We start from the raw sequence: 14,360 nt of genomic DNA, 5'->3' as shown, positions 1-14,360 counted from the left end.
AGGCCCACATAAGCAAAAAGAAAAAAGCCGGAAGTGGTGCTGTGGCTCAAGTGGTAGAGCGCTAGCCTTGAGCTGAAGAGCTAAGGAACAGTGCCCAGGCCCAGAGTTCAGGCCCCACGACTGGATTCCCCCCCGCCCAAAAATGGTGCTCTACCACTTGAGCTACAGCTCCACTTCCAGCTGGTTTTTGGTGGTTAATGGCACATAAGAGTCTCATGAAACCAAGTGCTGGTTTCCTGAGATCTCAACCTCCTGAGTTGGGATTACAGGCATGAGCCACCATTACCCAGCTGGTATCTATTTTGTTGGTGCAATTTTAAAATTTGGATATGAATAACGATAATAAAACCAATATTTGGAGGCTTTCATGAGCCTTTCCAGGTTTTGACTCATTTAATTCTCATGACAATTCAGTAAGATACTATTATAATCCCTCTCTACAGAGGCAAAGAGAAGTCAAGATGAAATGGATTTGAATCCAGTGAGCTTCACTCAGAGCCCAGGGAGCCAATGATAGGAGATACCCTACCATTAAGACAATATTTGTCGTCTCCCAGTTTATTATCCTTTTTATGACTCTGTCCCTCATGGATGACTTCATTTGTCTTAGTCCCTGTGGAGCCATGCACAAATTTTATGTGTTCTGCTAAGAGTTCTGTCTTGCTGGTAGGCCTGTTACTCGGGTGGTACTTCCTTTTATTTTCAAGCTTCAAGGTCGTCCTTGGCTGCCTCAGCTGTTCCTAGAGCTGAACACATATCCTTGCTCCCTGTACCCTTTTCCTTAGTAATTCTGTTCTCTGGCTGACATTGTCTTTCTAAGTTTCAGAGCTTGTCTGTTTGGCCTGTCTTTATTTGGAAACCTCTGCCCGCTCTCACTGTTGTTTCTTAGACTTTTCATTTACAGAACTGCATAAAATGGACATAGGCATGCATTCACTACTTTTTACACAGCATTTATACATAAGATATGTATAAAATAGTATATATATTTTGATTTTGATAAAATATATAAGGTATTAGAGAGCTCTTAAGAAAGAAATCCTTGGCTTTTACTGAAAATATTCTTTTTCTCAGTTTTTGCAGAAAGAAGTCAAGAACGGCTTGGGAATTTCTATGTTTCCTCAGAGAGCATCAGAAAAGGTAAGCCAGGTTTTGTTTGAAGCTTCCTTTTTCATGAAGTATACTTCTAGGGGGTAGAGATGTTTGTATCACAGGGATTTCAAAATATAATAACAGCTCCTTGGCATACACCATAGAGAGGCCCAAGAGTTACTGAGCATGGAGTTGTCTGAGAATCACTTAGGGATGGTAAAAGGGATAGGAGGGGTTTGAGGCACCCTAGTAAATGATACAGCAATCATTACCAAGGCACTACTATATTAGAATGTGTCCACACAGCACATAAAAAGACACAAGATCCCAGGGAGCAGCCTAGCCTCCAGTCTTTACCTATGATTAACTCTTCGTGGTTATCAACTTACCCTGTCCATATTCGCTCCGCTATGCTTTGACTCAACTTTGATTTAAAAGACCTTTTTCTTATCATTGGATAACAAGTTGGGCATTCCATTTTTCTAAAGAAACTTGAAGGATGTTCAAGAAGATAAATGCTCTCTTTATTTTCTTGATTAATTTCCTTGTGCTAAATAGAGACATTCCGTATTAGCCCACTGAAGATTTTTTTTTGAAAAGCAGCCATCACACCATCAAAGCATTTGAAGGTGTCCTGAAGGATGACAGTAGCAGGAAGCTGGAAATAGTCAACTCATGCATTTCCTTTCTCATTCACCTCTTTTCCAATACTATTAAAGATAGCTTTGAAAAGGCAGACCTTGGAATGTTATAGACAGATGACTGAAAGTTTGGGCAGGATAATGGATAAACTTAAGTCTTTTTCAGTGCTCACTAGAGAAGCCATTTCTGTTTTTCCTTCTTATCAAGTCCCTGAATCACATAGGATCTGTAGAGAAATTTAGAATCAAGTTGATTTGAGCAGTAAAATGTCAAGTTGTCCTCATGTACTCCAATGCCTCCATCACCTCTTGCCATTTCATTTTCCAAGAACTGAGCTCAGAACCTGCACAGGGCTGGTTGATTTCCTTCTTCTCTAAAATCTCCAAAGCAGAGAACTGTATGTGGAATATGGGGGAGAGGCTGGCACAGAATAACCCAAGGATGGCCAGCTGGAACCGAGAACCTGATTTGTGCCTGTGTTATTGCACCTGAGTCATAACTCATTGGTATTTCAATCTTCTCTGGCATTTCATGCCCACAGATCTACAATCATTGCACAGACAGGGCTGGCAGTGGACTAGGAGAAGCACCTTGGATATATTTTTCAGCATATTTTCTTCTAGGAGTAGATTGAAGTCTAAAGCAGTGGGGTGTGTGTGTGTGTGTGTGTGTGTGTGTGTGTGTGTGTGTGTGTGTGTGTGTTGGTGTTGGTACTGAGAGTTGAACTCAGGGATTCTCTCTATTAGTTGGCTTTGTTTCTCAAGGTTGGCATTCTACCACTTGAGGCACAGTTCCACTTCTGACATTTCAGTGACTGGAGTTAAGAATCTCATTTCTGCCCAAACTGGCTTTGAACCTTTATCCTCAGATCTCAGACTCTGGATAGCTAGGATTACAGGTGTGAGCCATTGATACCAGGCTTAAAGCAGTGTTTTGCTTTGTTGTTGTTGTTGTTGTTTTGTCAGTCATGGGGCTTGAACTCTGGTCCTGGACACTGTCCCTTAGCTCTTCAGCTCAAGGCTAGTGCACTACCATTTGAGCCACAGCATCACTTCCAGTTTTCTGAGTAATTTATTGGAGACAAGAGTCTCATGGACTTTCCTGCCCAGGCTGGCTTTGAACCGTGATCCTCAGATCTCAGCTTCCTGAGTAGCTAGGATTACAGGCGTGAGCCACCAGTGCCCAGAAAAACAGTGGTTCTTAAATGGGGATGATTTTGCCCCTCCATCCTCTGAAGACATTTGGCAACATCTGGGGACACTTTTGGTTGTCACAAAGTGGGATAGGTCAGGGATGGTCCTGAACATTCTACAGTTCACAAGACAAATCCACAGCGAAGAATCATCCAGCCCCAAATGTCCATAGTATTAAGGTTGAGAATTATTAGTCTAAGGGTATCTCAGTAATAAAAGCTTAAAGATTTCAGCTGATGTCATACCTCCTTTAAATGCTGCAGCCTTCTCTACTCTCACTGATAGGCTTTGAAATCCTTGGCTGCTTCCCTCTCCCTTGATTCCATGTCCCATTTCCTCTCCTCACTTTCACGTGTAATTATTCCTTCAGGCAGTGTCCCCTGGAGCCTGTGACCAACCTCATTATCACCACTTGTCCGTTCTACTCTCCCCAGTGGGGAGCTGTCAAGCTGAGTTCTGCTTTTCTTTCCAGAGCCACCTGTGAGACCATCAAGGGACAGGCCCCAGTCCAGCATCTATGACCCGTTTGCAGGGATGAAAACGCCGGGCCAGCGGCAGCTCATTACCCTGCAGGAGCAGGTGAAGCTGGGTATCGTCAACGTGGACGAGGCTGTATTGCACTTCAAAGAGTGGCAGCTCAACCAGAAGAGGCGATCCGAGTCCTTTCGCTTCCAGCAGGTAGCCAGCTGTCTTGCTGTGGAATTTGCTGGAGGTCACTTCTCCACTGAGCAGAGGAGGAAGCAGGCCAGGCTGTCTTGTGTGTTGCCATGGCTAAGCCATAGCTGTGTCTGTGAACATTTCTAGATGTCCTTGTGAATCCATGAGTGTGCATTATATCCTCTTGCCTGCAACTCCACATACCCAGGTTCTGCTGTGCATTTCACTCTGCATTTGGCCCTCTACTTCAGCTTGCAATTTTTTTGGTCTTTCTTTCTTTTGTTCATTCATTCATCCATCTCTTCCCCCTCTCTTCCTTCCTCCCTCCCTCCCTCGTTCCCTCCCTCCCTCCCTCCCTCTCTCTCTCTCTCTCTCTTTTTTATTCCTTCTTTCTTTTTCTTCTATTTTAGATCAGGCCTTCCTTTTTTTATACTTTTATTTATTTATTTTTTATTGTAAAGATACTATACAGAGGGTTACAGTTACATTTCATTCCTTCTTTTCTTCTTGTTGTGCTGGTACCGGGGCTTTGCAATCAGGGACTATTGCTCTCAATTGACCTTTTCTACTTAATGCGAGCACTTTACCACTTGAGCTAATCCTTCAGTTCTAACTTTTTGCTGGTTAACTAGATCTAAGAGTCTCACTGATTTGTCTGCCTAGACTGACTTTGAACTACAATCCTCAGATCTCAACTTCCCAAGTAGCTAGGATTACAGGCATGAGCTACCAGAACCTAGACAGCTTTTCCCTTGGGAGTTTCTCTGTCTACTTCTAGTAGTTCCAGGTGTCTCACAGACCATCAATCGCTCTTTAGAACTCAAACAGAAACTGGAAAGCTCCCAAGAAATATGATTAAAGAAGAAGACAAGTTGCAGATATAGCAAATCTTGCTCATTCCTGCTCTGTAGTACTTTTTCTCTTGTATCTCCACCCCCCCCACCCCTACCCACCCCCGCCCAGGGCCACATCCACTGTTGCCTGCATCTGGCCTGCTTCCTCTCCTCCAGATAAGGGCTCTTTGCCTCTACCTCCACCTCTTCCTTATTCAGTTCACCACAACCTTAATACCTTACCTACCCCACAACTTTCTCTATTTTCCTGCTGCTTCCTAGATGAGTCTTAGTTTCCTCAGCCTGAAAATGCAAGCCAAACCCCTCCTCCAGGCCTGCCTCCTGGGACTCTCTCATAGGATCCCTCCTCAGCTACCTAGACATGTTCTAGGTATGAATGCTGAGGTACCTAAAATCCCTAGAATGCTGTGATATGGGTGTTGTAGATGGGCTGAAATAGAAACAGATCTTGACCTTCACATTTCTATTCAACATTTATTGACTACAGTGATCCAATTGGCAGTATTACAGAAAGGCCAATAAGCTGGTCTCTTGTCTTTGGAAGCCCACAGGGCCACTAAAGAGGCAAGGTACATATGTGCACACACACACAAGCATGCAAGGAAGTGTAGTCTATGTGTCAGATAGTTAGTGTGGGCAGCATTAAGGACTGGAGAAAGTGGCCCTGACAGGCTGGGACAGAATCAAGGTCAGGGAGTGAGGAGAGGGCAGTCTCCGAGGAAGGAATATATGCAGACTGTGAGAGTGTGGGAGATGGGTTTGTCTCCGTGGTGAATGTGGAGACTGGGAACGTGAGGGCAGGCAACACTCCCTACTTGTGGAAGAGAAGTCTTCCCCTCAGGAAGAATTCCAAGAGGCCTTGAGTTTCTCTGGGGGCCAGCTGCATTGTGGCATTTAAATCTTGAAGAAAAAAAATCTTTTTTTGCAGTGTGATAGATCTTGCATACATTTCTCTCTTGAGAGATTTTGAATGTTCAAAGGCAAGTTCATACTGTATACTAAAAAAGAATAATATTTTTTCCAGGAAAATCTTAAACGACTAAGGGAAAGCATTACTCGAAGACAGAGAGAGAAGCAAAAATCAGGAAAGCAGACAGGTATGTGGCTTCTCCCAGTGGCTGCTGTCCTTGACTCGCCTTTCAGTGGTGGTCCAAAGGGGCAGACTACTTGCACAGCACCTGCTCATAGAGCTGACTCCCCTCTCTCCCCCTCAGACTGTGAAGGCCTTTCAGACCCAGTTTTCTCTTGTTGATTCTATAAACACTTTAGTACATGGCACACAGGAAGTGTGTTCATTTGTCTTCATTGTACATTCCCACTGAGATTCTCTAGCATGGTAACCTCAGTACCCAACCCTGGCCAGCCTTCTAGCAAGAGGAGCTGGCAAGAAAATGCTTTAAGTGGCCCCTCAGTAGGACCCCATGACATAATGACTAAGTTAAAATCTAGCCCTATTGGTACACAAGTTCCATAGTCTGCATCCAGCTGCTTTCGACAGCTGATTTTCATGAACGGGCTCAGGCTGGTAATACGCTGGTCTCCACACAAACCACCCCCTACCACAGGCCTTTTTTTTCATACCTGAATTCATACAAGTAGGCTGCTCAGCAGCCCCTCCTCCATGAAGCCTTCCTGGACCACTGCACACCGGTACATTCTGTCTTCCTTCAGACATCTATAGAACCTACTATGGTTTCTGTGCACCTGGCACTTCTGTTCCACTGTTCTAGTTATTGTCAACCTGTTCCTTCATCCCAGGGCCTCTGTCTCCAAAGCACATCCTGAATCTGGTCATTTGTGACCATTTCCTGTACCACAAATGCATCCCAACCACCACCCCTTGCAGGGACTAATGTAGGTGCCTCTTCAATTGCTACTCACCCTCATGTTTGCTCTTGCTCCTCCACAGTTTTTCTTCCAAATGGCAGTCAATGCCCTTCTTGGAATTAAAAAATTAAACAATGTCACTTCCTGCTCTAAACTTCCCAGGGATTTCTGCCCTACTTAGAAGAAAAGCAAACATCTCCATGACCTCCAAGGCTTTACAAGATCCTTCCCTTGCCCCTGCCCCCATGACCCTTTTATATTGATCTAATAAGCAGGAACATTTTTCTCTCCCTCAGGGCCTTTGTACTTGTTCTCCTGTCTTTCCCCACATCTCCACCCATTGGTCCTTCTTCATCCTCAGAGGGGCCTTCCCTACCATTCTCTCAGAGGAGCCCTCCACAGCTTACTTCCTGTTTTCCCTCTACTCAAGTAGCACAGACCAGTGCTTACACTTCTGTCCTCATGGTGAGGGACCAGAGCCAGGCCTCCCTTCTACAATAAGTTCTAAGAGAGCAAGAATATGTCTGTGTTATTCTCTGTGTTATACAGTACGAGGAACTCACTGAGACTTCATTGAAATCATTGGCTTCAAAGTAAAATATCTGGAGATAGAAGTTATTCATTTTAAAAATACTCACCAGGTGTCAGGTACCTGGCAAGATACAGAGGCCTATGAGTCACTGTCTTTGCCATATTAGCTTCTGAATCATCTTGCGGTTCATGTAGGTCTGGTTCTTCCTGTTAAGGACTGTCCCATGATGCCTAGTGCAGTGTTTCATAGAAAGTAATATTCTAGTGAATGTTAATGATGTTGACTGTCGTAGGGAAGTGGGGCCAAAGCTGGAGAGCTCATCCTAAGACTGCTGAGTGTCTAGATTTTAAATTTATGCCACCATGCCCCAAGCTCACACATGTCTGCTTCCTAGTAGAGAGGAAGAGAAAGGCAGAAAGTCTGCCTCCAGGTCTGCAGTCTTGCTGGGGACAGATAATAGGGTTCTAAGTAAAGGGCTGAAATGCTTTAAAAAACAAAACAAAACTTGAGCCCATGATCCCAAAGATAGAAGCCTTGATTAAATGAAACACCTCAGCAACATGAAGCCTGTGATTTGCCGGTGTCTTTGATGTCTGAAGACCCAGGAGTTGCAGTGTTAGTTCAGTGGCCTGAGCCTTCTGCTGGATACTGGTGGCTCATGCCTGTAATCTTAACTACTCATGAGGCTGAGATCTGAAGATCGAGGTTCAAAAGCCAGCCTTGCAGGAAAGTCCATGAGACTCTTGTCTCTAATTAATCACTAAAAAGCCAGAAGTGGAGCTGTGGCTCAGGTGGTAGAGCTCTAGCTTTGAATAAAAATGCTCAGGGACAGTGCCCGGGTCCTAAGTTCAAACCGCAGGACTAGCACAAAGAAAAAAAAAGAAAGAAACAAAAAAGGAATTCATAAATAATATAAGTGTTATCTAATGATAATGGCAAGCACAATAAGTATGATCATTATAGTTTAAAAAGCAAAACAAAACAAAATTCTGCTCCAGGCTAACAAGTAATAAGTAGTTTATGTGCCCTAGTATATTCTAAACTCCGATGGTCAGTGTCTGACGTTCTTCAGAGGAGCATGGGTTAGTCCTCCACCTCCCACTCTCAATAACCCTCTGACAAAGAATTTTAGGTGCATTATTTTTGCTTTTTTTATATTAGAGGTTTTAATCAGTACCACAGTTTTTAAAGATTAAACTATATAGGGCTAAGAATGTGGCTTAGGGGTAGAGTGCTTGTCTAGCATGCATGAAGCCCTGGGTTCAGTTCCTCAGTACCACATAAACAGAAAAGGCCAGAAGTGATGCTGTGGCTCAAATGGTAAAGTGCTAGCCTTAAACAAAATAAGCCCAGAGACAACGCCCAGGTCTCGAGTTCAAGCCCCAGGACCAGCATCATCATAATCATCATCATCATCATCATCAACAACTATATATAATTGGACCTTGGATTAGTCAGTTTTCCATCACTATAACAAAGACCTGAGATAATCAATATATAAAGAAGGAAAAAAGTTTTATTTTAGCTCCCAGTTTTGGAGGTTTTGGTTTACAGTTGGTTGACCATGATGCTTTTGGGCCTGTTATGAAACCGCACATTATAGCAGGACTGCTTGAGGAAAGTGAGAGAGGAAAGACCACTTGGGCCTTTGGAGAGCATTCCAGATCCAAGGAATGACTAGGGATGGCAAGAAGTCCAAATGGAGAGACTGTCCTACCTCCCATCCCTAAGAACATCTTTGTTTGACTTTTTTTTGATAAAATAAAATATACACAATATAAAATTCACCATTTGAGCTGGGTGCTGGTGGCTCAGGCATGTAATCTTAACTACTTAGGAGGATGAGGTCTGAGGATTGCAGTTTGATGCCAGCCTAGGCACAAAAGTCCGTGAGAATCTTATCTCCAATAAACGACTCAGAAAAAGCTGAAAGTAGCCCTGTGGTTCAAGTGGTAGAGCACTAGCCTTGAGCACAAAGAGGCTCAGGGATAGTGCCCAGGCCTAGAGTTTACCCCAGGACTGGCAAAAAAATAAAAGCCATTTCAACCATTTCTAAGTGTACAGTTGGCTTGAAATACATTTATCATGCTATGCACCCTTCAGCACTTCCCCTTCTAGAACTTTCTCATAAGGATTTCAGAGCTAATAGCTGGTCTGGAAAGTGATCATAGAGAACAGAGTAGGGGTAGGGAAATGGCAAGGGGAAGGACTCAATGGAGAATACCAGTTCAGAGTTATCCCACAGGAGGAGCAAAAAAGCTACCATCAGTTACTGGCCTATGGAACTGAGGCACTTGAAATTTGGCTTCCAAGGAAAACCTCAGGCCATTGGAAGTTGGACTCTGTCCTATAGGCTGAGGCCTAAGGGCATCAGCGCGTCTGCAAAAGAGAAGCCATCAATTATGATATTACTTACTCAGTAACTCTGTAAGCCTTGATTATGTATTTACCCAGAAGCTTGTAATGACCTGCTCTGTTGGTTTTTTACACAAACATCTTAAAGGGTCTCAGAGATGCTGCATATATGCTTATGGGGCAGGAGTAGGAACTGGGGTGGGGTTCAGTGAATGAATTAGAAGTCACCAGGTGGGAGGAAAAAACTAAGAGAGAGCAAGAGACGGGCTTACATTATCCAAAAAGAAATGTACTCTTTACTTGACTTATGTAATTGCAACCCCTCTGTAGATCACCTTTATAATAACAATAAAAATTTTAAAAAGAAGTCACAGGGTGAGGGCCACTGCAGCTTCTTTTAAAACAAATCTGTTTTCTATGTTGAGCTTCTGTGGTTACTAGAGGAAGGAATTCTGCTCCACCAGACCCAAAAAGTGTTAGAAAAACCAATAACAAATGTCATATTGATCTAGAGGAACATTAAGATTGATGATTGGCATTTCTGCCTGAAAGACTTTTCTAAGAATGTAGTCCACTGTAAACACAGGGGCTAAGTCTGAATGTGGGGATCTTTAAAGATAGGTTAGAACACCAAGGAGTGAACACTGAACCTCTGCTCATAACTTGCCAGATTGTCTTTAGCAAACCCAGAGAGGGGTTGGCTCTCAATAGGCTGGTGCAGGGCAGAAATGGTACAAGAAATAAGCAAAGGGCCAGGGTACCTGTGGCTGGTGGGACACCAGGGCCCCATAGAAAAGACAATCAATATTTATGTTCTGGGTGTGTCCTGTGTATCGAGCTGGGGCCATTCTTTTAATCCCTGTGTGCTTCAGTTTCCTCACTGGATGATACCTGACTTACCAATTGACTGGAAAAAATGTTGTGAAGCTTCAAAGGGGAAAAATAATGCAAATAAACGTACCTTAGGAAAGTACTGATCAGTATGATCCTGGAAATCATTCCTCCAGTTGAGGCTTCGCTTAAAAAAAATTAGACTGACTCTACTGGATTTTTAAAAAACTCTTCCCACCCTTACTTTTTCGTTAGTGTTCTACAAGAAAACTAGAGAACTGGATGAGGATGGGCAATCCCACTTTGAAGTTAGTCAAACAGGAATGTCCCTTACACAGAGGTGATTTTTCTTTTTTTCTTTTTCTTTTTTCTTTTTGGCCAATATTGGGGCTTGAACTCAGGGTGTGGGCACTATCCTTTAGCTCTTTTGCTCAAAGCTGGCACTTTACCACTTAAGCTTCAGCACTATTTTCTACTTTTTGGTGGTTAATTGGAGAGACTTTCTTGCCTATGTTGGCTTTGAAGGAAGATTCTCAGAGCTCAGCCTGCTGTGTAGCTAGGATGACAGGCATGAGCCACTGGAGCCCAGATTTGTTTTTTGAGACTGTGTCTTACTATGTAGCTCAAGTTGGCTATGAACTTACTTGCTATTCTCCTGTCTTAACTTCCCAAATGCTAAGATTCCAGGCATGGGCCACCGCAGCCTTCTAATAAAAGATAAATTTTTAAAAAGGTAGGTCAAACCACATATATGGTATATAACTGTGTGTGCAATGGAAGGAAGCTAGGAGGACACAGAATCAGTGAGAAACGGAAAACACACAACAAAGGAGCCCATCAGCTGCACTGGACATAGATGAAAATGAGCTAAGCAACCCAAAGACAGCGATGGGAAGGGAGGAATGAGAGGGAAAGAGGGAATAGCCTACACTAAGCAAAAGGAAAGAAATGTAAATATCACCTGATGTGGAAGAAATAATTGTATTGTCAAAGCTTATAGAATTCACAAACTTTATAGACCATGATAACGACAATTTGCCTTGTAAAGGTTAAAATGTATTTGTGACTTTCACTAAGTATCACTATCCCACAGTGCTGTGAAATATATGAAAGTTATGTAATCACCTAATCTCAATTAAAAAGAAAAAAGAAAAAAAAGTGAGAGAAGGGATGGATTAGGAGCAATGGGTGACAATGTTGTCAGACACTTCTTTGTACAACTACTTAAAGATAATAAAAAGTTTTTTAAAGGTAGGTCAAAGCTGAGAAGTGGAAAAGAAAGAATGAAATAGTGGCCTCTGAGATCCTAGGGCTTGGCCCAGTGGTCTATGCCTAGGAGCCTCAGTACTTGGGAGATGCGTCCATTGTACCATGTAATCTAGGGAGTGGGTATATGCAAAAGACTCCACAATATATAAAAAGGGCATGCTCCAATGCCAGTCTCTAGAATGTGAAAGACTTGGGGCTAACAAATAATGACCCACCCTTTCAGTGTTCTACATACAGTAGTTCTTAAGTGGCTCAATCTTCCCAATCCTGCTTTCTATTGTTCTTACTCATTCTTGGCAGACCTCTGGCTTTGGCAATCAGAGCCACCTCCACCATGGGCCTTCTGAACTTCCTGCCACATATACACATACAAGTCACAGTCCCCTGGATGAATATAGGCGGAGAAGGAAGTGGTACTGAGGAGGAAGTGGTACTGGGAAGATAAACTCACAGTCCCAACGCTTTCTCCTCTTCCACTCTTGCTTTCATAGCTCCCAGAGACCCTGCTATGGGTCAGGGCAGATCACCTGCCTTCCAGTGAGGTGTGAGGCAGTTTGGTGATGCACCAGGCATTTCACACTGTCCAGAAGCCCATTGTTTCTGTTTTGAGAATCAAATACAAACCACTAGCAGGGATTAGCCCATGAAGAGGTCAAGCCAGTACTTTTCTGCACAGAGTAGTAGACTGTCTTCACTAATAATCAGCCTCAGAAGTCACTACATCTTTCCCAGGCTTGATGGGCCTCCTTCATGAACTTCTTGTTACTGTCGTCAATGTGGGCTGCTCACCCCATGCTATTCCAGACATCCTCTGCCATGGATTAAAGGTAGTGGGAAGCTGAGGAGGGGAAAGCTTAGATTCTTAAGCCAGGGTTCAGATCCCAGTTCTGTCATGTCCAGCTGTATGATAGGGATGTGACTTGGCTTCTCTTAGTCTTATTCTCTATAGAAATGATGATAATAGCATCCATTTCTTGGGTGTTATGGAGATCCAATGAGCTGAAAATATGAAAGGTCTTAGGATGAGCCTGGTGCACAGGATGGCTTGCTATTACCTGCTACTGAGGATACAAATAACCCCCTCCTTAGATAGAACTACTTCAGAAAGCTGGGTACTAGTTACTATAGTCCTAGCTACTAAGGAGGCTGAGATCTGAGGATCACGGTTCAAAGCCAACCTGGGCAGGAAAGTCTGTGAGACTCTTATCTCCAATAAATCACCAGGAAAGCGAAAGTGGGGCTGTGGCCCAAGTGGTAGAGCGCTTGCCTTGAGCTGAAGAGCTGAGGGACAGTGCCCAGACCCAGAGTTCAAGTCCCATGACCAAAAAAAAAAAAAAAAGGAAAATAAGAACTACTTCAGAGAAGTTGACTGCAACTAAATACCTACTAAGTGGCAGGGCTGGGAAAGCCCAAAACTCTTATGGCATGTTTTGATGCACAAGTGGCTATCTCTGTCTTTAGAAAAAGAAAGTGTACTGGTAGTGTGGCTTGAACTCTACAATTCATGTTCATGCTTAAGCTTTTCTTCTACTCAAGGCTTGTGTTCTATCACTTGCCACAGCTCCACTTCTGGGGTTTTGGTGGTTAATTGGAGATAAGAGTATCATGGGCTTCTTTGGCCAGATTGGCTTCAAACTGTGATCCTCAGATCTTAGCCTCCTGAATAGGTAGGATTATAGCTGTGAGCTACCAGTGCCCAGCTCTTCCCTTTTCTTCCCTTTGCCATTTTTCCCCTCTGTCTTCCAGTATGGCCAAACCTGATTTGGGTCTTTTTAGTGCTCCAGTAGGAGAACGACTCAGGGTCTTCCCTGTCTTTCAGGTGCCTTCCAGGCTCAGGTGTGGGGAGGCCGGTGAGATGGAACACCTGAGCAATGTGACAGATGAATAGTCCACTATCTGGGAGCTTATCCCTCTTTCCTTCGATTCCAGACTTGGAGATTACAGTCCCGATCCGGCATTCCCAACACCTGCCTGGGAAAGTGGAGTTTGGTGTCTATGAGAGCGGCCCCAGGAAAAGCGTCTTCCCCGCAATGACGGAGCTGAGACGCGGTGACTGGAAAACAGACAGCACCTCCAGTACAGCCAGTAAGCAGCAAGCCAGAGGCTCACCGTGAGAAACATTGTGTTGAGCCAAAAGATCTCAACTGAGTCATGACTTTCTGTTTGTTTGGTTGATTGGTTTTGCTTTTTTTTTTTTTTTATTTTGTACCAATCTTGGGGTGTGAACTCAGGGTGCTGTCCCTGAGCTCTTTTTGCTCAAGGATTGCACTCTACCACTTTGAGCCACTTTGCTACTTCTGGTTTTCTGGTGGTTAATTGGAGCTAGTGTCTCACAGACTTCCCTGCCCCGGCTGGTTTTGAACCTGGATCCTCAAATCTCAGCTTCCTGAGTAGCTAGGATTACAGGTGTGAGCCATTAGCACCTGGCTAGTAATTTGGTTTTAAGAGGTATAAGATAGGGGAGAATAGTTAGCCTGTGAGGGTTGTTTTTATTCCTGGAAACCTGGTTGCAGACTATTTACTACTATATCCTTTTTATACATAGCAAACTCAAATAATAATAGTTAATCTATTTACTAGCTGTAATGCGACTTCATAGATTACCTAATTCCCACAAAACCTCTACAAGGTGGATTCTTTGACCTCTGTTTGCTGAGGAGAAAGCTTGGAGGCTTAGCTGATGCAGTTGAGTGGGGATGCAAACTCAGTCTGGATCCAGAGCCAGGACTAGTTACCCCTGTTCTTGCTGTTACTTCAGCTGTGCTAAGGAGAAGGCAAGGGCACAAAGTCAGAAGCTCTAGACAACAGTGGATTCAAATTTGAGCATTGCAACTTCGCAGGCAGTTCAGGATCTAATTAGGAAATGTCTTCCTTTCTACTTGAAATCTTGAATAGGAGTCTGATTGCGGCGGATAATGCCACTGATGTTCCGGCTGCTGCGGGCGGCTTTGTTTCCATATCCAGGGCTGTGTTAGCTGACTCCAGATACACTGGCTTCCCAAGTCCAGCAGATTGAGTTTCTCTTCTTTCAGACAGTTCAGTGTTACCCAGACAGCTGGAAAAATAATGTGAAAGAGACAGAGAAATGCTGAAGTTTGGGACTCATGT

The 14,360-nt window shown here is 43.7% G+C and overlaps 1 protein-coding gene across 1 annotated transcript in view; it reads left to right on the top strand.

The window, feature by feature from the left end:
• Nucleotides 1–14,360, top strand: part of Pik3ap1 (phosphoinositide-3-kinase adaptor protein 1) — a 114,060-nt gene that overhangs the window by 90,706 nt on the left and 8,994 nt on the right. Inside the window, exons 11-14 of the mRNA XM_013017870.1 lie at nt 1,075–1,140; nt 3,400–3,605; nt 5,463–5,535; nt 13,182–13,337. Coding sequence (XP_012873324.1) covers nt 1,075–1,140; nt 3,400–3,605; nt 5,463–5,535; nt 13,182–13,337 — 501 coding nt within the window. The remainder of the gene's footprint in view (nt 1–1,074; nt 1,141–3,399; nt 3,606–5,462; nt 5,536–13,181; nt 13,338–14,360) is intronic.

The sequence above is a fragment of the Dipodomys ordii genome, unplaced genomic scaffold (genome assembly GCF_000151885.1).
Source record: "Dipodomys ordii isolate 6190 unplaced genomic scaffold, Dord_2.0 Scaffold36, whole genome shotgun sequence".
NCBI classification, from domain to species: Eukaryota; Metazoa; Chordata; class Mammalia; order Rodentia; family Heteromyidae; genus Dipodomys; species Dipodomys ordii.
The sequence above is the reverse complement of the archived record's forward strand: the minus strand, read 5'-3'. Positions and strand labels throughout refer to the sequence as shown.